At 38.3% G+C, this 21927-nt stretch overlaps 1 protein-coding gene across 13 annotated transcripts in view; it reads right to left on the bottom strand.

Moving 5' to 3' along the window:
• Positions 1-21927, bottom strand: part of ZMYND8 (zinc finger MYND-type containing 8) — an 84759-nt gene that overhangs the window by 7230 nt on the left and 55602 nt on the right. For 11 of the 13 annotated variants that reach the window (XM_081196028.1, XM_081196031.1, XM_081196034.1 and 8 more), the window contains 12 exons: positions 21796-21888; positions 19708-19795; positions 19130-19185; positions 18773-18850; positions 17237-17352; positions 15250-15731; positions 11450-11584; positions 10442-10594; positions 9569-10066; positions 6611-6976; positions 4847-5037; positions 1513-1593 (listed from right to left, as the gene is read on the bottom strand). In XM_081196028.1, coding sequence (XP_081052154.1) covers positions 1513-1593; positions 4847-5037; positions 6611-6976; positions 9569-10066; positions 10442-10594; positions 11450-11584; positions 15250-15731; positions 17237-17352; positions 18773-18850; positions 19130-19185; positions 19708-19795; positions 21796-21888 — 2337 coding nt within the window. Of the gene's footprint in view, positions 1-1512; positions 1594-3200; positions 3270-4846; positions 5038-6610; positions 6977-9568; positions 10067-10441; positions 10595-11449; positions 11585-15249; positions 15732-17217; positions 17353-18772; positions 18851-19129; positions 19186-19707; positions 19796-21795; positions 21889-21927 lie in introns of those variants that run through there. The other 2 variants (XR_014008582.1, XM_081196026.1) reach the window with 2 other exon arrangements.

Raw genomic sequence — 21927 nt, 5'->3', positions numbered from 1 at the left:
GAGCACTAGGAATTTATGCCAACAATGATGAGAAACAAGGCAAATTTCGTCCTTCTGGTATTTCAAACAGTAAACGAGAGAAAACTAGGAGACTGATAAAAAAAACAACTTTCACACTCATAATAAGAGATTTTAGCAAAATTCATCAGCAAAATGGATAGCAAATGGAGCAATTTTTCTCTAATAATACTGCTAGGGAATCTGTACACAAAAAAATGAGAGTCCTTAAGAGGAACCTACATATATTAAATATGCATCCTGCAGAATTTACAAGAATGGTTCTACATGAAGAACTCAATATTTTTTAATGTTTCATACAGGTATATGGACCAGGATTAATAGTTAGCACCGTAGTGAATGACAAAAGTAAAGTGCCCCAACTGATTTAATTTTCATTTTACTGCTATTAAAAGTTTTGCTTGTTTTATGTTGTAAGCTGCTCTGAAAAAGTTGTGTTATAACACAGGCTATAAAGGTAGTTAGTAAATAAATAAACATTCAGAAAAATTGACTTTAAAGAAAAATAACAGTCTTTTTTTAAAAAAAAAGAGAGAGAAGGCTGTTTTTTAATGCAATGTCACGATCAGCATGCTTCTGTAAATCATTAGTTGCCTACAGAACTCTGAGTAACATGGGCATCGCACAGTCACTCTCTCCCCTCCCTTGCTACGTGGCATGAAAAAGAGAAGGGTTAGTTAATGTGCCTGAATCACAGGAAAGAAAAAAGATAAGATACTGAAAATAATTTCCCCTCATCCTTTCCTTCCTGTTTTTCATGCTCCATGAAAACAATATATTTACTAAACAAATTGAGGTGGTGACACTGGTTGTACTCTTATGTAATGCTAAACAATGGTTTAGCCCTATGTGTGCAAGCCAGAATAAGCTCCCTGTTAACTGAGTATTTCAAATTGTGAACTGGACCTAAGATATTTTGCTTGCGTAAACAAGTTAGATTTAGAAGGCCTGAAGGAAAATCTTGGAATAGCTAGTCTGCCGTGCATTTAAGGAAGTACAGTTGGACCTCGAGTTAAGAACTTAATTCGTTCTGGAGGTCCATTCTTAACCTGAAACGGTTCTTAACCTGAGGTACCACTTTAGCTAATGGGGCCTCCCGCTGCTGCCGTCATGCGATTTCTGTTTTCATCCTGAAGCAAAGTTCTTAACCCGAGGTACTATTTCTGGGTTAGCAGACTCTGTAACCTGAAGCGTCTGTATCCCGAGGTACCACTGTAGACCTATTATATTGTCATTGTCTGGCACAGTAGTAACAGCTTTTAGCAAGAGCAACCTAGTTAAAATTTCAGGCTATAAACTTTAATGAGCTTCTCTCTCACACAGTATGCAACCAGTAGTTTTCACAATAGTTGGTATTAGATCAGACAAGAGGCTAGAACTCAAATACATATCTGCAGAATATTTAAAAGGCAGATTTCTATTTATTTTAAAAGTGTTTCACATTTTATTTTTTAAAGAAAAAAATGTGACTTGCTGATGGCAAAAGACACTGACCTCAGCAATTGTGCTTCCAGTGGTATTTTTTGAAAGGTCATTGTATATTTCTGTCATTGTTCCTTTTATGGCATCCATCATCTGTTTAAAAAAAAAGTTTATTAAGGAATTAAAAGTGATCTTGCTTTTTAAATTTCTTTATCCTGGGAACATTCCATAATTTCTTATGTAGGATATTATAAAAACTACTGACACATTTTTCTTTGAATGGATTTTGTAAATCATATCAATAATATAAAATAAACTCAGCAACCACTGTATCTTAGGTCATATTGATACCTCTTGACCTCTGAGATTCATCCACTCCACACACAATGGATAGAAGTGAACAACTGAGCTTTAGGAAGAACTTTCTGCAATAAATGCTGCTCAATAGTGGAACGAACTACCTTGAAGGGTTGCGGACTCTCCCTCACTGGAGGTTTTTACACAGAGGTTAGATGGCCATCTGTCAGGGATTCTTTAGCAATGATTCCTGCATTGCAAGTGGTTGGGCTAGATGGCCCTTTGGGTTGCTTCACACTATATTTCTATGATTCTATGAACTTGGGTGGGATTCTGTGTGTGAATAAAAATATCACCTCTCCATTTAGTTCTTTTGATATCAGTTTCTAATCTGACTATGAGTAAAATCTCAGAAATCAAATAGCAAGTGATTATACAGAGCCATTATAAATGATTGCATGCAACATGATTGCATACCTGCCGGGGGGAGGGGTGTATCTGTGTGTGCCTCAGACAACAATGTGGGGTGCCACGTGCTATGGTTAAATCACTTTACAGTATGTTTAGTTTGGTAGCCAGACAACTGGACTCTCAGACATGTGGCGAGTTCATAGTTCACTATTTACTTTTTCAACCTGAATGCCATAGGTTCTCTCTAGATGGTGTTAAATTACAATATTGCCATGTATCTGTAATGCCATAAGAGCATTCAAATCACCAATCACCATGTCAAAACACAGAATTCCATGTTGGCATTATTATAGCAGTTAGATCTCAAAATGACAATCAGAATCCAACTCTATTCGCTTGCATACATCAGACACCAACGAAGCATTCTGGAACCGTTTACTTTTAATTTTAGTCCTAATTTATGCATTGAGAATCTGAAATGCAGTACTCTGGGAATCTGTTCACAGTCTACCATGCAAGCTGCTGATGCAGGATCAGATGTCAACATTCATGAGGTAGTAAAATGGATCAAGATACCTACAGGACTGAGATGGGAGAAAGAAACTGCATGAACTTTCTAAACATCATTTGTGACCTTATACATGGCATCAACTCACTGAGCGGTTTAGATAAACAGGGCAGATACCTGTGTTTCTCTCCACTTCATGCAAATGGCTACATTGGAAAATGATGCGAGGAATTCCTCATTTTTGCTTTTCACGTCTATTTTTTTTTTAATAGTAAGGTTCAATTTAGCTCTCTGCCTAAATATCTTAATTAAATAAAGTTACATCACTAGAAACTGGAATGGCTTCTTAAAATAAAGACACTGGAGGGGGCAAATGCACTTTGTAAACATTTAAAGCACCACCCCTGGATGGCTCATTTTTCATCATTCTAAAACCTCTCATTATGTTTAAATGAACACATTTTAGAAGAACCACTTCACACAAGAAGCAGGAGTTGTTTTTACTTTATGATTTTGGTACCTGAACAAAAATGGAATTACTTACTTGTCATTAATTGTTCTTCCAGTTGTGCTCCCCCTGTGTAGTCTCACTAGTGGTGTTAAGGTACGCCAGCTGTAACACACGGGGAAACTTTCACAGCAGTATTTTAAACTGGCCTGCTATGCACTTAAGCTTGATGTTCAATGAAGCACCTGTTTACAGCCTTGCCTGCTCAGTTCTCATTCTGGCCACTTCTCCTTTGTCTTCCTTGAAAGAGTTCAGGTAGTACACAAGGCTAGTTTACCCAGGCAAGAAAGTATGGCTGAAAGATGCTGACTTGCCCAAGGCCAACCAATGAACTTTACGACTTACAAGTGATTTGAAATCTACTATTTCTCTCTTGCATACACAGAATGTGTAGCAAGTTTTTCAGGGGGAAGGAATGCAAGACTAGGCTTTACAGCCCTGCCTAAAAATAAAAATGTCAACCCTTCATATAAAGTCCTTTATCTACCACATGTGTACTAGCCTAAAGCCTTTGGAACTGTTGTGTCACAGCTTGCACACACTAATTACAGGACAGTTCATCCTCTATCCCCACTCCACCACCAAAGCCCCCATATCTGTTTGGAAGCCATGTTTGGCAACTGTAGCTGAAAGCGCTTATCCAAAGATGCTGGCTTTCCCGAGCAAGAACCAATTGGTCACTGTGGCATACCACTTGCCCAGATAGGCCAAGCAAAAGCATCAGCTTCCCTGGCTACCAGAAACTCATATAGCTCAGCTACTCTTATACAGCTGTATCCAATGGGCTCCTGTACCAAATAGCTTCTATAGAGATAGCTTTACATATCTGTAAGACTGTCCCAAGAAGTGCGGGGTTTAAGGCTATTACTGTGACATCATTGCTCTGTACACTGAAGTGGAAAATACTCAGCTCAGAATACCATTTTTTTCCTAACAGAATATCAAAAATTCTCTCTTGTAGCCTTTACGCAAGAACACCTACATGGTGCCATCTCAGAGTCTTCCTTCAAATTCCACAAAGGCCCCCTTTTCTATTAAGCCTCAGGCTTAATATTTAGATCCTCATCTCCAATTGGAGCAAAGTTTAAGGACATGAAACAGTATTTCCTTGTATTAATTTTTCTCTACTTTTCTCCTACTGCTTAAATATAGATTTTAGGCTCTTTGAGGCAAGCACTTGCATTTGTTTTCTCATTATTATTTTAATGCACCATACAGATGGTTGTCTATGCTAAAAGAAACACGCACAAAGTAGAAAAAAAAGCTTTGTCAAACATTACAGATAAATCTGATAAGTACTAATAAAATTATGATGTGCATACATATATCCACACATGTTGGGTTAATAAAATTTATCCATAAATGTATGTTAACCATGCATACATTCGGGCTGTTTTTGTCTCTTCCCTCCATCCCTGACCCCAAAACCCAAGCTTCTGTTTTTGGAGAACTACGGCAGGAAAAGTTGCAGTGCTTCCAGCTACACACCAGCAGCCAGTTTAAAATATTGCTGTTAAGGTTCTTCCATGTGTTCAAAGGTTAAACTTATCCACATCACAGGATGAGGAAAAATGTTCAGGCAAGTGGATAACCTGCTTTGTTGCACATCAGCAACTGCATTAACTTCAAAGGAAAACTTGTAAGAATGTAGTGCTTTTTTAAAACAAAAACAAAAAACTTACTTTACTAGTATACTTAGCAATATCTGCAGCCACATCTGCTGAAGCTGTTGCTATTGGCAAGTCTGTATTAACTGAAGATGAAAGTGTACTTGCTGATCCAGAACTGGTTACTATGGAAACAGGTTGAGTGCTTGTAACCAAGGTAATGGTTGACGTTGAAGTACTCTGAGTAATTTCTTTTTGCTGTACAGCTAAGGACACAAAACAAACCCACAAGTGAATCACTGCAGATTTCAATGCTTTTGAAATGTCAAAAAACAGGCAAACCAATGCTAAATAAATGCTGTCCAATAGCTTTTCACAGCTCAATCTTGAACATTTGTGTTGGTGGATTGGTGTGTGATGCTCTTGCAGTGGTGACATACCTTATTCTGTGACATTATGCTGGCATAACTGTGTAAACCAGGGCAGAAAACCCTAAGACAGGGCAGTTAAGGATTCTTAGGGCAACTTTTAGTGAGTGTCTATGCTGGTTTCACCAGCCACTGGAAAATACTCCTTAAAATGTACCATAGTGGGATAATACCTTGATTATGGCCAAGTAAAATGTCACAAAGTAGTGAACAAGCTGTTGAGTTATTAGGAACTGTTCCAGTATGATATTAAGCAAAATGGGACAGGGAGGGAGAGAAGGGGGGAAGCTGCAAATTCGGTTGATGCCCCAAAATCTGCAGATTACAACTGTCTAAAGATATTAGGAAGATTTAATTAGATTAGTATCTGTTAGGTGCAAATTAAATTTCAGAATTAATTAGATTAAGAACTGCTAGGACAATAATAATAATGGCTGTTTCCCCATTTTTGGAAAATAAGAAATCTAGAAGTTACTTGGATCTATCCTCTTAAAAGGTTGGCACTCTTCGTTTTCATAACCATGTTTCACAGAAAATAAAAAACCTTCTGTCATCACATAACAAGGGATCAACATGTTCTTTAAGGACAGCTTTATAACCAATCAAAATTATATGGTGGAATCTAACATTGCACAATGGGACTTTATTTTCCTCACCTCTTCATTGCAGCCATGCCCTAGTCCCCTGTCACACAAACAATTTGCACGGGAGGGTTTTCTAACTCTCCAGAGCAGATTTTAAGGGTGTGGGGGGTTATAGAGGGAGGGACTCAAGCACAGACAGCATTAGATACAACCTATATTGTGCATCTCCATATTGATACAAGATAAGCTATGCCTTATCCCTGAAGTAGTTCACTTTCTTCCACTAATAAATATTGGTGATTGCAATCATTTCCCTTCATATGGTTATTTCCACTTAAGAGAGCTCATTTTTCAGTTATAGATACATTTCATTTTATAATACTTACGAAATAATTAAAACTACAGTGGAAAGATATTGCAGTTCACATTCCAACTAAAATGCTGGAGATAAACAAATTACTCTAAGTACTGTTGTACCTTGGCTCCCAAACGCCTTGGGTCCCAAACGCGACAAACCCGGAAGTGAGTGTTCTGGTTTGCAAACGTTCTTTGGAACCCGAATGTCTGGTGCGGCTTCCACAGCTTCTGATTGGCTGCAGGAGCTTCCTGCAGCCAATCGGAAGCTACGGCTTGGTTTCCAAATGTTTTGGAAGTCAAATGGACTTCCAAGGTACCACTGTACACTTACGGACCACACTGGTGGAGGGATTTTGCATTTTCATATCTTTACAGGACCCATATTTATGGAAGAATAGTTTGAAGTACTTGAGCACAATGACCACAGCAAAAATACAGCAGTGAGAACAAAATGGGAAAGGTGATAATACCTTTCACTGCTTGTCTTGTCTGATATCTTGTTCCTTGGGAGGACTGAGGTTGCTGCTGCTGACTCTGTTGCTGCTGCTGTTGCCTTTGCACCTTCTGCATATGCCATTTCTGAGAAGAAGTCTGAAATTTGTTTGAAGAATTCCATACTACCCGTTGGACTGCTGGGGCAGTTTCCTTTGGTAGAAGCGGCCTCTGCTTCTTCACTGGGCTCCCGGTGGCTGCAGCTGGAGTGCTGGCAGCAGAAGTAGTGCTTGTTGTAGCTGTGACACCAGCTGGAGGAGTCTGGGATGCGGATCGAGTAAGCACCTGAGTTTCAGTTGGAGGCTGACTACTTACTGTTGAAGAAGGTGGGGTTTTAGCTGCAGCTAAGCGGGTAGAAAAAAAACATGATCTTTTTTACTGACAATTCAGGTAATACAAAACCCACTTACTGTGAGCAACATAGTACAACAGATATCTGTGCACATAATTATTTTTCAGTGGCTGAAAGTTGCATTGTTCATTGCCAGCTGACTTTCAAAAGCAATTTACACATCACAGACCTACAAATGCCATCTTTTTGCCTGCAGAGAAAACGTGATGAAGTAAAAGAAAGTAAACTGAGTTCTGCGGGGTATATGTTTGTCACTCTAGAAGCCTCGAAACTTTCATTTTGACCCTTACATCATCTACTCTGGAACTATTTTTAGTCCCTCACATCATACAGATGATGCCTCTGAGCTGCTCTTTATCCTTGTTTTACACTGACATATATTAGGTTTTGAAACGTCTTCATTCAGATTATGAAACTATCCTTAATTATTGCACTCAGCAGAAGTTTCAGGAATTTGCTACTATAGGCAGCACACACACCAAGATTTCAAGACTCTCATTATCACATGTTCCCTGGTGATTTGATACTACTACAGTAGTACCTCGTTTTGTGACCAGGATCCATTCCAGAGCCCTGGTCGCGGGCTGAAAAGGACACTGGACAAAGCGCGCGTCTGTGCATGCGTGCGGAGTAGTTTGTGCTTCTGCACATGCACGAGCAGTGAACCCAGAAGTAACCCATTCCGGTACTTCCGGGTTTGCTGTGGACGTTTAACAGAACGGGTGTGCGACAAGGCGGACACTAGACAAGGTACCACTGTATAAACTAATTGTAATATATGCAGTCCAAACCAAAAATTACATAAAACTCAGAAACTATAGAACAAAACACAAAATTCGCTTACAAATAACACCAGCAAAGGTGACACAAATTCAACTCTCCCTTTCTCATATTAAATACCGAAAGGTTTGAAATAATCTCAAAAAAACCCTTCTTGAAGTGTTTCTAACCTTTCTATCTACCATCTTCCTTGTCTGAGCATTGGAGAATACAGATCAGGGATTGGGAACCAAAGGTCCCTCCAGATGTTGTTGAACTCAAACTCCCATCATCCAAGACCATTGGCCAGACTGGTAGGGGCTTATGGGAGTCCAACATCTGAAGGGTGATAAGATACTAATACTCTGTACATACTGACAAAAGCTAGTGCAATCTAGAGTACAGCTGCATGTTTTCAAGCCACTGTAGCAAAGATACATTTTTGGAAGATAGTTGAACCTCCATTTACATAATCCTCTGGTTACGTAAATTTCGGGATGCGTGCGGCAAACCCAGAAGTATTTTACCGGGTTTCGCTACACACGCATGCACAGAAGTGGTCCTCAGGTTGCAGAAACCTTGGGATCCGACCGGACCTCTGGAACAGATCCTGTCCACAAGCGGAGGGACCACTGTATTACTAATGCCTTGCTTTTTTCAGCAGGGTTATTCCTTCATCTCTCCTTCCTCACCCTTGCCCCCCGCAGTTGTAGAAGCACACTACAGGGGCACAGGCCACCTGGCTCTGTACAGCACAGTGGGATGACTTCAGGTATATTCAAAGTACACACAGTGCATACAGTGGCACATGGGGGGGCTGCTTCCCCACTATGCACACCCATTTCCCATTTGCGGATGTGTGAACTGCCCCTAGCAGCCCTGCTTCCTGGGCTGCAGTTTAGCACTCAGTTGTGCATCCCTAGCCCTATTCACTACAGCAGCACTCATCACATGTCTGTGCATGCAACTGAAACAGTCTACTTTGATTATTTTAAAAATCCAAAACTGATAATTTTTATTCTAACCTTATTCTTCAAAATATTTGTTGAGAAGGAACTTCCTCATAGTAAGAGCTGTCTGACAGTGGAATGGACTCCCTTGGAAGGTGGTGGGCTCTTCTTCACTGGAGGTTTATAAGCAGAGGTTGGATAGCCCTCTGTCATGGATGCTTTAGCTGAGATGCCTGCGTTGCAGGGGATTGGACTAGATGATCCTTGGGATCCCTTTCAACTCTACACTTCTTTTTAAGACTTTTAGAGAAAAGCACAACAGTATCTTACATTGAAATCAGACTGATCACAGTCTGCTAAACCTAAACATGCTGTTCTCCTGTGGAGCATGGCTAGGCTCATTTTAAAATGCAGAACAATTTGCTTTGCAGGCCTCTATTTCTGGCACCTTGTAGAATGCATGAGCTATATTCATGGGTTAGAAGCTGATTTGTTAATGGTCCTACAGTGGGGCTTTGTTTTATTTTGATCCCTTTCTGTTTTTACTGTAAGCACAAGTATTTCCTCAATGCTCAAACAGTGAGAAAATACAAAGACAGCATTTGAACCTTGTGCAATAAAGGTTCCAAAATCGATATCTATATGTGCATGTTCGACAACATTGAGCAAATATTATTTGAGAAGTAATCCTCAAAATAGCTGCACTGTTAGATTTTTAAGGAAAATAAAATTATTTCCACCCCATTCTAGAAGCACACGTTCACACACACACACCACATAAGGTATCAGGATTTCCGGGACTGAACACCACAGACAGCAAAGTGCTTAATCTTAGATTGCCAATACACATAACAGGAAAAAGTATATTTTTCTACCTTCTTGCTTAGGAGGAGATTCCTTGGGTTCTTTTTTATTTTTGCGTCCCTCACGCCCACACTGATCTTCACCTAGGTCAATGACAAGTTCACTTTCTGAGTCAGAGTCCAGACCAAGATGTACTGTTGGCGAGTCAGTCTCATCTTTACCTTTCAACTTCTCTTTTGTAGGCTGTGACAAACTTTTCCCCTTTTCAGAAACTTCTTTATCAGAGTCTACATTTGCCTTTTCTTTGACAGGGGTATCTGTTTTCTCCACTTCTGAGACTGTACTTTTAATTTCTTCTTTTTCTTCAGTTGGCGTTGGTGGTTTTGGTTTTTTTTTCATGGCCAAGGATTCTTTGTCACTTCTTGCACCTTCTTTTTCTTCTTCTTCCTGATCGTTCTTGGATTTCTGTTCATCATCACTGATATATTCACTATCACTAGAATCTGACTTTTCAGAGTCCTCTGAGTCGCTATGTTCTACTGCAACATCTTCAGATATTTCATTGATCCCTAAGTACAAAAGAAGACTATTTTTTATTCATATATTTCTACCACACACCTCTTTACAATTATTGAGGCTTATAAAACTTAAGAATTAAGCTATAGATATAAAATAATGAGCACACATACATTGTAACAGACTAATTATATACCATACTTATAATAATTCTGTGAAGTAGGTTGTTCAAGTATTAGTTTTGCAAGCAAGGCTCATTTGCCTCCCCAAATAAAGAAGCTTTGAACCCTGGTCTGCTAAGATGCAAGCCAAACTCTCTGCACAAAGGACAACACACCATATTTAAGATTTCCCCCCATTTATGTTAAAATGAACAATGTTTCAACTCTAATGCTTTCAACACAAATTTGATATTACCATGTGCATACCTAACTGTGCTTTACAGCTCTCTATTGTCTTGTCAAGATTAAGCTGGAACCTGCTGCGAATTTGCCGCTTTGGGGAAATCAGTGGCGCAGGTGTGGATTGCTGCTGGACTGATTCACTCAACTCTTTCAGATCCATCTCAGCTTTACTACGATCTAGAATATTAAATAAAAGTGTTTTCATTACGTAACACAGCTTAAACAGAAATTGTTTTTGTCAAGGAAAAAACCTAATTCAATCAGTCCACTTTCAGTATTAATACTTGGTAATATTTACCACATATATGACAACATTTCAAAATAAATGCTGAACAACTATTTGGAAGCATGTCTGCAATCCCAGAAACAATTAGGCTGCTTAAATTTCACAGAAGTTGATCAGATTTCAATTTCAGATTTAATTTTCACTGAAGTTGATGTGAAGGTTTGCAGTCAAGGAGTACAATTGAGTATAACTCCTTCTATAATCAAAGCCGTATTGAGTGAGAATTAAAGAAGAGTCCAACTCTGATCCTTAATTATGCTGATGCAAAAACCTTATACTGTCGCATACTTAGCGTAATGCTTTGTCAAGCCCTAGTCAGTGCTCTCACAAAACATATCCATCAAAGTTATACAAATTGCCCAAATATGCCAGGGGGCTTTTTTGAAGTCAGGCTGACTGGGAAAATCACTGGTATCACCTATATGTTTATGCTATCCAAGGACCAGAGGATTTTGTCAGAAATATTGAGTTTTATACAAGAATAAGGAACTATGGTTTTTGGTAGCAGGTAAGCAAATATCATTTAGTTCTCAGAATCCTGTATCTGCTTAACTATGTACTTTCCCAGACATTTTAAAAGCATTTAAAATATCCTTAAATTGAATGAAATTGCTTCAGTTGGGAAACAGGAAGTTTACCTGTCCACATTTATGATTCTGCACTCATAGAATCACCTTGAAACTTCTCATACGTATAAGCAAATAGCATTGATAAAATGAAAGCTGGTACTGACAATTTTAACTCACCAAGATTCAGATTCAGAATGCTTCCTGGAGTGGATGTTCTTTCTTGTTTAGCAGGCGTTGAGACTTGAGGAGAGAAAGGTTTGGGGCTGCCAGATAAGCTCCCTGCTTGGCCTGTCCTTGTTGGTGCTGGAGAAGCTGACAAAGTAGACAATTGACATAACTGCCATTTCAAAATATGACTGAAACCCCTTATTCAGGTATGACCAAGGTCTTGGGTCCACTCTGTGGGATTTGTAGCATTTTTGCTTTGAACAGGAAACCCACCCCCCACCCCGGTTGTGGTTTTCACTTACTGGATTTTAGATTGCAGATTAGGTGTGCAAAGAGCACAAAAAAAATCAGTATTTTACATTAAAAATACATTTTATGAGAAAATACACTGAAAAATGTTTATTTTATACAAAATGTGTACCAATTAAATGCAGAGTTTGCATGTTCTTTCAGAAAAGTCAGAAGGACGGGACAGGAGTGCCAGTGAAAATGAAATGAAACAGGAAAGCAGTAGGCTGCTTGATTCATCCCTAATCCTTCCACAGCACAAGTGTTAGAAAATATGAGGGCCCTTATTAAGTAGCTGCACTGGAATAAAAAGAGTGCAAAAATTGTGAATTTATTTAAACAATTTCAACTGAGAGTAAAATTCTCTTTTATTATGTCAAGTAAGAAGATTAATTATACCAATGATGTGTTGATTAACATAGATAACTAATTAGTTAGGAATGCTTTCAGATACTATCAACTTGCCAGTTCTCACTTTGGAAAGTTTTAGGCCTACTTCCCCATTTATCTCTACCCACCTTAGATTCTGGTAAATTTCACCTGTATGTGGATTTCCTATACCATATTATTCTCAAGACACTGTTCCAACTTGCTAAATCAAAACAAACTATTTTGAAACATGACTGAGCTTCTCTACAGGTTTTACAGCTTGCTTGCTTACTTATTAAGATAGTTTAAATTGAATGTCTTGCAAAAAAAGTATTTATCAAATTCTAACATGCTGTTTTGCCAGCAAGTTAAGCCAAAGAACCCTAGCTTAATATTTGCAAAGCAGAGAAATCTTTCATTATACTATTTAGCCTTCAAATTTAAGATGCTTCATGTCATCACTTCTTCTAATAGCAAACTCAGGTGGAGAATAGCAACAAGACTGTAGCCAAAACAGGGTCACCGAGAAACAAGGAGATATCAGCATGCTTGGAAGAATGCCATGGTCTGAAGAAGCAATTTATTTATTTTTTTAAAAAAAGCAAACTAAAGTGGCAACAAAATGAATAGTCCAATGCGGACTGAGCATGCTTAGTACTTATAGAATAAAGAATGGCATCTGAAAAAGAAAAATGGAAGAATGGGCTGGGAGAGAAGGGAGAAATGCCTTGTTTGGAGAGAATGGCTGGCTGGAACCCGAGCAGGAGCTTCTTTTATGTGGAAGGACAAAATGTTGCAGTGTGTTGCAGGTCCAAGTTTGTATTCTTTTAGGTCACAGTCCTGAATACACATCAATAGAAATATCTGTACCAGTTTTCTTGCCTTTATATAAAATAGTGAGGATGAGTTAGTGGGAACTGAATGTCCATGGAACTTGAAAATTGGAGGCAAACCCAAATTTCCTTCATAAACCTCACAAACACAGAGCAAGAGACTGTTTTAAAGGATTAAGACTACAATCCAAACCTGCTGCTGCAGCGCTCTGGAAGTTCCAACGTCTCTGCAACCCACCCACTTACAATGGTGGCAGAAGTGGGGAGGGCAACAGATCAGGTCCAACCCCTGTGCCCTCCCATTTGGTGGCAAGAATAGCACAAGTGTCCCTCTATCAGGAGACTGGCTGAGCCAGCAGAAGCAAGTAGAAGGTTGCCTCCTCATCCTAGAGTTACAGAGGTTTGGACTGCTGCCTAAAATATGCCTTTCCAGAACCTGGATATCATTACCAGAACAAATAATGGCACATTCAGGCTCAAAATTCCATTTGTCCAGTGCATCATAGTATACCTAATATATGCATCAAATTAAAAGCCAGGCGTGCCCTTATGTTTGAAAATGCATGCCACCTATACACTGCATAATACCAGGTCCAAGATAATTTGCTCCCCAGGTAACGATCTCAAGTTCACAGTGTTTTTGTAATAGAGTAATGAGTGGAAAGATGAGTGATGGCAGGAATCAGAGTGAGTTACAAGTGAAGGAGTTCTGAGAAAGGACAGTTAAAAAGTTAAGAGAATATGGTGAGCAGGTAAGATCAGAGAGGAAAGGCATAGGTGAAAGGCTGGCAGTTAGGGTAGATGTTGAAAAAGGGACTTAGAAGTAATACATGTTATTCATAACTAAGTAACTATTTTTTCTTGTTTATTTTATAAAGTTTACTGGTTCTTAAATTTATCTATGTGTTCTGGTCTAGGTCGATTCTAGAAATAATACATTTCCCCCTTAGGCTTACTTTGATGTGCACAATTAAGCAAATAAAGGAAGATTCCTATTGCTCTCTGTAACTTGGTAGGTGGTGGCAGCAGATTAGAGATTACTGGGTACTTGGTCTACATTCCAAAAGGAAGATGATCATAAACTTCAAAAATTATCTGATTCTCCTCCAATTCAAATTTTAAATGCAGAGCAAGATTCTTCATATTATATGTTCAAATGAGAAGAAGTTGTGTAATATTTTAAAAATGGAAAGCAGTCACTCTTGCAAAGAATTAAGCAAATCTGCAAGAGCCTAGCACAATAGTAAATGTTAAGAACACTTCCTGATGTTATTAACATAACAAATAGAAAATTCAGCCATGCCTAATGAAGAGAGAAGACATTCATGAATGAACAAATTAGGATACCAATATTGGATATAATACAGCTTTTTTTGTAAAGTACTGTGCTGACACTACACATAAATAGCTCTGAGGGGGAAATGAAGAGTCTGTAAACAACTTGTGTTATACACAATCTATTTTTGCAATTTTTTTAGCTTATACTGCTAGATACTGTTGCTTCCTTGCCTCTTAATGGTAGCTAAATTCTAGAAGAGATTTTTAAAAGCTTGCTAAAATAAAAGAACACCATGGCAAAATGGCCTTTGTATTCTAGTCCCTAACTTGTCACTCTGCACTGCCTTTCAAAATTCAGTATTCTGTGAATTGTAGGTGCCTTCCTTGCAAACCACTGCTGATATGGGGCAGACACCCCCTCCCAAAGTTACCCAGTCCCACTGACGTGTTCCTTGCAATGACACTTCCATTAACTTTAAACAATAGCTCCTATCCAAGGAGACACCAAGACATCATATTCCCCATTGCACCTAGAGAAGGTAGTATGAAAACCTGACCCTCTGGACCAAACAACGCATCCTTCTTTTCATCACATCAACACACTGAAGTATCAGAAACACATTTCTACCTGTTCCTACTGATCCAGATGCTCAGATCATGCCCCACCTCCCTGGTTCTTAGTTCTCCAGTGCAATGCCAGTCTGACCTGACATCCTTTGTTGAACAATTGCTCTGGATTCTTTCCTAAATGATACTCTTCCCAGGTGCCTTTGACCCACCTTGAAGTTAACACAAATCCTCTGCTATTAGCATGAGCAACAACCTTCCTGGCTCTGACCCAATCTTTTAATTGTTCCCAAGATAGCTGTGCAGATGCTTAGGAGCAGAGCTGCACCTGAGTCCAACAATACCTCCTACAAGTATTTTGATAATGAACACCAGATTATTTCCTTCCAGCTTTCTGACCTTCCTTGTTCTGCATGATGATAAAGTTTGAATATAGCCATTAAAGCAGCATCTTTTCCCCCCTGCCCTCCTTACCTGTATTCTTATCAATAAAGTCCATGGACTCTTCACTTGCGCTAAAGTGACTGGAGGTTGCCTTTTTCTCTGCATCCTGTTCAACATCAGATCCCGTATGAACAGACGAATTTGTACTCATTGGGGAACGTGGCATGTCTGTTAAGGAAATCCTTCGCCCAGTACCGGTACTCAGCATTGGTTTGCTCATTAAAATCTTGGGTGATGCTGTCATATCAAAGTTAAGTTTAATTTTCTCTTGTTTGTCAGTCTTAGCAGTTCCAGCACCAGGATTTGAAGGGTCTAACAACATTTGGTATTGGTTGTTGGGAGTATATGGTGTCCGGAAAGGTGCATAATTAAATACTCCAAACTTTCTGCGAATATTCTCCACATAAACCTCCATCTCTTGCATTGCACTGTTGAATATGCTTTTAGTCTTTTTCACGGAAAAAGGAATTTCTTTAGACATGAGGTAGCAATTATTTACTGGAACCCAGGCCCTGCATATAAGACAGTAAAATAATGAGGGGACATGACATGACATTTCATGTAGATTGTGTCAAAGTCTTACTTTCAAGTATGTTTAGAATCTGAATAACAATCCTATGAATGAATTACATAAAATTATGCCTGTTTGAGATCGAAACCTTCATTTAGGACAAACTTAAGGATACTTCCAGTCTATGCAATACATACTGCAGTTTAGACAAAACCATTCCAAGTGTATGTTTTGCTTTCAAAACAATTTGATTAAGTAAATTCAACACTGACAGAATAAAAAAGGGGGACACTGAGCCATTCAAAACACTTTCTCACTGAACTTTCAGTCACAATTAACCAGGAAATTATTACCCAGCAGGCTGTAATTTTCCTGTAGTGTTGGCATGTCTTTTGCAACGCTGCACTAATATACTGTACTTATTAAACACCTCACCACAAGCACTTACATGACGTCGTAGGACTAGATTGTTAAGACCTGTTCATATGACAGACCATGAATACCACACTACCACACAATCAGTTCTTTGACTGGCAAACTTGGTGGCCCCATGGTAACCAAAAGGGCAGTGAGAGCAGGCATCTACAGGAAGTGTAGGAATTCCTGCATGCTTTGTGGGGCGGGGGGTAGGGGGATTCCCCAGGTACACAGTAAAATACTAATAGTATTACTTTCTTTTTTGAAAGAATGTTGCCATACCTCCTTCTGAGAGAGTACCACATACACAAAGCATTTCTGCAGGTATAGAGCATGATAAATAGTTGGTGGGTGAAAATTTGTCATTGGGGAAGCCAGGGTCCCCACCCAAGTTCAATGAAAGCAATGGGGAAAAGTAACTCTCCTCAATGTAACATGTATCCCTACCTGTCTTTTCTAATATAGCCATCCTTTGCTTTGTAGTGCTGCAGCACTCAGTTTAGCAGCTGCTTCCACCATTCACACACCATCAATTTTATGCTCCTGTTTCAAGGGGAAATGAAGGCTGAGCCCCCACATCACACAAATTCTCATGGAGCATCAATATGTTACGAAGTTGCTTTTTTGTGACCCTCCCCCCTCTATTAACAACATTACAGTGATGCTAAAATGTTAGAGTAACTACATAATGTGTATAAGGCATAAAAACATAGTTTGATCTAATGATGATCCGTTACCCCGCCACAAAATTTAGCATAGGCTTTATAATGTCCCAGAGAGTAAATGCTAGTGGAGTAAAACATTGCCTCAATGTTGTGTATACAAAAACAACATCTTGATTAACTTTACATATTCAAAATATGTTTAGTAAGCTTACATTGCCATGGTGGCAACCAGTTGGTATGAGACATAAAAATATGATAATTAATGGGGAAATGGAATGTACTATACATGCTACTAATGTGAAGCACTACAAAGCAGAATAATAACATGTGAACTATGCAATAGCAACCACTGTGTGGTAATAGATATATATTTCAAAAAGAAGAGTCATTGAACCATTCAACCACCTTTTGACTGAACTCCCACCTGTCATGCTGACCAAAGAAACGAGCATCAACTTGACCGTCTTTATCCCTCAGTGCTTTAGCAGGCCAGAATGGGAAACCTTTGAGCTTAGCCCAGACCAACGGGTGTGGATTGCTCTAGAGGAAAGTGCACAGAGACCACACAGTGAGAAACTATTTAAAGACATGTAGTACTTTCTAATTATTGGCATGCAAGACAATACTTTAAGATACGATATGAATTGCATATTTCAGATATTGCAATGTAGCTTCCTTATGCAGAAAGGGTAGCGTTTGTCCAGATAATTGCATAGCTTTAAGTTTTCCCATTCTTTGTATGTTATGAAGAGAAATGCTTGTCTTGCCTTCCCTTGAAATATCAGTCCTGTTTGTGGTGGTAGTGAGGGGAATTCAGAAGGTTTGCCCTAGAAATTATTTTATTTGTATAGCTAGCAAAACTCACCCAAAATTGAAAGTTTTGCATCACTTCTGGAAGTTGCTTAGAATGGGGTTTGCTGAATTTCCATGAAAACAAGACGAACAAAGCTCATGGTTTGTATGGAGTGCATTAAACCAAAAGCCTGAATTCAGACAAGATGCCGAGCAAAGCGATGGCTTAGCTCCGGACAACAGCAAAATGACTGGAGAGGAGTAAAGCAGGTATGATCTCTGTTTCAGGAGCCTACTTGTTTGTGCTAAGTCAAGGTTTGGCTTGAGTTACATGAGAATGAGGGTACAGTGAACCATTATTTATTTCAGACTATGTGACACAGAACTGAGGCCTTTACTTCAGTCTCTATTACAACAGTCATTTAAAGTAGGCTTTTCCATTATCCATGTATTGCATATTATAGAGGGCAGGAGAATTAAAGAGACGGAGAACAGGGGCTTGTCAAGGTGTTAAAATGGGAAAGATAGCCGTACAGGTGATTAGGTTTTCCAATGCATTTCAAGAAAACATATTAAACAAATGAATTTCTTTCAATGCTTCTTAATAGGACTGCTTGGGGAAATTTCTTTCAGTTCACCAAAGCAGATATGTACTGAAAGAAATGCCCTATCTCAAAATTTGTTGGGAACCCAAAAGCTTTTTCTTTATGGCTGTTTTTGATTCTCGGTTGCTTGCTTACCTACAAGAGTCCCTACAAGAGACAGTGGCTGAGAATTTGAACTGTGCTTGTACTCTTGTACTCTTGGCCACTACATTAAGTTTCTGTTACCTGTTGAAGTAGTTTGCACATTGACAATCAAACCATATATTTGACATTTAATTCACATAAATTAAAACTGAACTCAAGTGCAAAACTGAAGACTGATTTTAAGGACTGGATGTTTTAGCAAAATTCCTGTTTTTCACAAAAGGCTGGAGTGCTTGGGTTTGCCAAGGAGGAGGAGGACCATGAACAAATTCAACTTTTGGATTTACAAATCAAATGTAGCTTAAAATGCATACTTATAAAACTAAAGTAGATTTCTCTAGGTCACTTACAGATTTAAAGTAAGAAGCAAAAGAATAACTCCAAACTTAAACTGGACTTAAAAAAAAGATTTTACTTACACAAGGCTCACAAAACCAATTCTCTCGTTTTTGGCAAGCAGCTAAATAACATTCTGGACATACTTCAATTTCATTCATCTGTAAAGAGAAACATCAGCTACTGTAGGAGTTGGGAGTGTGTTATTCAATTTTAATTATTCCAACTGTTCTATTAGAAGGAATCCAGAGTAAGAAGAGCAGTCATTCATAATTTTCTACTGCAGAGAATAATACATTCTACCAGTCTGTGAATTCTGAAATTTAAGCATACTAAGCATACTAAGGCTGCAATCCTGATTAAAGTGAGAGCAAGTCTCATTGGAACTTACTACTGTGAAAATATGTATACAGTATGAAAACTAACTAGGTAATACATACCTCATGCTCACAGATTTTGATTATGACTTTTGCTGTTTGTGTTAATTTGTGATTTCCTGAGGAAACAGATAAGCAGAGATGTCTAATAAAATCTCCATTGTAAAGACGTGTTATTTGTACTACAATCTATAATAAATATTTCTATTGGTTGGTATTCAAAATATTTATTAAAGGGAAATTATTGGTATATTGAAAACTAACAAAACAAAGAACGGTTTGCAAAAATAAGGCTTTCATCCTTTCCTGAACCCAGGCATAACATGGCCACAACATTTTGGAAAGAATCCTCTCTTTAAATAGTAATTATTGGATAGAAGTCCCTTTTAGTGTTAGCATTCTGCATTTCAGAACCACATTTTTAACTTAGCCTCATACAAAGCAAACCAACTTAACATATATTTTAAGTCATGCCAGTATGAAAAAATCAACTAGAAATATCTTCTTTCTTGGAGTTCAAATCCCTCAACTTATTTAGATTTCAAGTTCTTATTTATGGATGCTTTGCCTGCCATTTGTTGCATTACCATAATGTGGCCTCATGATCAAATGATACAGTTTATCATCTTACACATACTTACCTCCATTGTAAATAATGCAATTGTGCAAAATCCATTTGGCATCAGCCAAAAAAGCTTCTGTGCATCCATACATCTTCTTTTTAACATTCTGCAAAAGAAAATATAAAAAATGTATTGGAATTTAAAAATCCAGAAACTAAGTTCACATTTTATTCTATACATATTAATGAAAAGCTGTGCCTAGATTTTACCAAAAGTGAGATTACTGTCAAAAGTGTTTTAGTTTGTTCATAGTCAAGAACTTAGTTGACATAATCAACTTTGCCCTAATTTGACACAAATGTAATTTATTTGGATATCAAAATAGCATACTATGACTAAGAGTTTTAGAAGTCCCAAGATACTCAAAACAATTGTTGCTAAGGTACAGTGGTGCCTCGCAAGACGAAATTAATCCGTTCCGCAAGTCTCTTCGTCTAGCGGTTTTTTCGTCTTGCGAAGCAACCCTATTAGCGGCTTATCAGATTAGCGCTATTAGCGGTTTAGCGGCTATTAAAGGCTTAGCGGCTATTAAAGGATTAGCGGATTAGCAGCTAAAAGGCTATTAGCGGCTTAGAAAAAGGGGGGGGAGCGGGGAAAAATTGGAACACTCGCAAGACGTTTTCGTCTTGCAAAGCAAGCCCATAGGGAAAATCGTCTTGCGAAGCAGCTCAAAAATGGAAAACCCTTTCGTCTAGAGGGTTTTCCGTCTTGCGAGGCATTCGTCTTGCGGAGCACCACTGTAATTTCTTTTTCATATGCAAAATCAGGTAAAAGACAGCTCAACAAAATATTGGTGGAGTAGGATTACAATTTTTAAAATGTTGGCAATAAAATTGGTATTAATAGTTAAGAAAGCCATCCTCAAAATTGCCAACATTTTGTAAACTGGACATTCTAGTGCAGTTTGCAGCCATTTTAAAAATAGAGAAAATTCATCTACAACGGGGCCGTTTATGCCTGTTTCCAGAATCTGCCATATTCTCCTAAATTCCATCAAATTAACCTTAATAGTTTGTAACTGTTGAGGCACATGACAGATATGGGAGAAACAGAAGTTGTGTCCATGTGTCACAGTAAGGCATGGTTAACATGGATAAACAAACAAACAAGCAAATAATGACAACAGTTCACCATGGACAAGCTGTTCACTCCTGCTTCACTCCTCCTTACTAGAGAATGGGAGCAAGAACCACAGTGCCTGGATTGGCATTACCTACAAATTGGAAGTGGAACAATTGCAACCCCCAAACAAAACCACAATCTGAAGCAAAGTTTTTTTGCTTGGCTTATCAATCATAGCTGTTAGGAATGAAACAAACCACAGCCCCTGGTTCACACATAAATACTAAGACAAAAATTGTGGTTGTTGCACTCAAATACTAGCAATGCAGGGTGAAGGAAGAGCTATCTGTGCGTTCATAATCATGGTTTGCTGTCATGCAAGAATACATCTAGAAAGAGCATAGCTCTTATATACTGTGGGAAATAATAGTTATATCTGGTTATATTTATTTAAAAGGATTTATATACCATTTATTCACTAAACCTCTAAATGGCATACATATAATACAGGATAAAAGTTGTAACACAAAGAAGGAAACCCCAATAAGATGGGGGCAAAATAAACTCTTTTAAAAGTTACTGTGATGCCAATTTTCACCCATATAAAAACAGGGGGAAACAGGTTTGTTGTGTTCTAAAAGAAAATAGTTATTGACGACAAAGAGATAAAATAATAGAGAAAAGTTACCACAGCAGCAAGACCAAGACCCACCTTATTTTTGTAATTTTAAGTTGTTTTAAGCTGTTTTTAATATTGTGTTTTAATATTAATGTTTTAAATTGCGATAACCTGTCCTGGGACCTTGTAGTTAAGGGTGGGTATAATAATAATAATAATAATAATAATAATAATAATAATAATAATAATACTAGCACAAAGGATAATAAAGGCCAATATTTCCAGTATAGCTATTGGGCAAGCTTGCTCATCATCTAAAGGGAAAACTGCATGGATTTTAAAATGAGACAATACATATAGTTATGAGCATAGTAACAATAATCTAGTAGAATTAAATAGGATTTTTCTCCTTGCTATCAACCAACCTTTTCTAATGTACAAAGGTCCATTGGATGAAATATGTATTCTGCATAATCTGGATGCTGATCAAGTGAAACTGGCTTTTGAAATGGCTCTGTCTGTTTAAATAAAAGCAAAAGGAGAGAGTCAGGACTGCA

The sequence above is a fragment of the Podarcis bocagei genome (assembly GCF_964188305.1).
Source record: "Podarcis bocagei genome assembly, chromosome: 5".
Lineage (NCBI taxonomy): Eukaryota > Metazoa > Chordata > Lepidosauria > Squamata > Lacertidae > Podarcis > Podarcis bocagei.
The sequence above is the reverse complement of the archived record's forward strand: the minus strand, read 5'-3'. Positions and strand labels throughout refer to the sequence as shown.